The 278-nt window shown below is 41.7% G+C and overlaps 1 protein-coding gene across 1 annotated transcript in view; it reads left to right on the top strand.

Annotated features, from left to right (window-relative positions):
- The window catches only part of LOC119592442 (exostosin-2-like), a gene marked incomplete at its 3' end in the record, with an annotated part of 49,471 nt that overhangs the window by 43,872 nt on the left and 5,321 nt on the right, over window positions 1-278 (top strand). The window contains 1 exon segment of the mRNA XM_037941263.1: window positions 1-235. Within this exon segment, the coding sequence (XP_037797191.1) occupies window positions 1-235 (235 nt within the window).

Below are 278 nucleotides of genomic sequence, written 5' to 3'. Positions count from 1 at the left end.
GGTTCTCTGGTTGTATGAAAAATATTTTTCAACAATGGAAGCAATTACACTCACAACTCTGAAGATCTTGAATGATCGAGTCTTCCCAGCCCATGCCCGTTCATTAGAACAATGGAACAGACGTCCTTTACCAACCGCAGTGAGCAACCCGCTCTTCCTCCCAATCACTGCACCTGTGAATGAAGGATTCACTGCAGTTATTCTCACTTATGATCGTTTAGAGTCCCTTTTTCAGGTAAGTAATAAAGATTGTTATCTTGACCCACTTAGGTCAAAAG

The sequence above is a fragment of the Penaeus monodon genome, chromosome 30 (assembly GCF_015228065.2).
Source record: "Penaeus monodon isolate SGIC_2016 chromosome 30, NSTDA_Pmon_1, whole genome shotgun sequence".
Classification (NCBI taxonomy): domain Eukaryota; kingdom Metazoa; phylum Arthropoda; class Malacostraca; order Decapoda; family Penaeidae; genus Penaeus; species Penaeus monodon.
The sequence above is the reverse complement of the archived record's forward strand: the minus strand, read 5'-3'. Positions and strand labels throughout refer to the sequence as shown.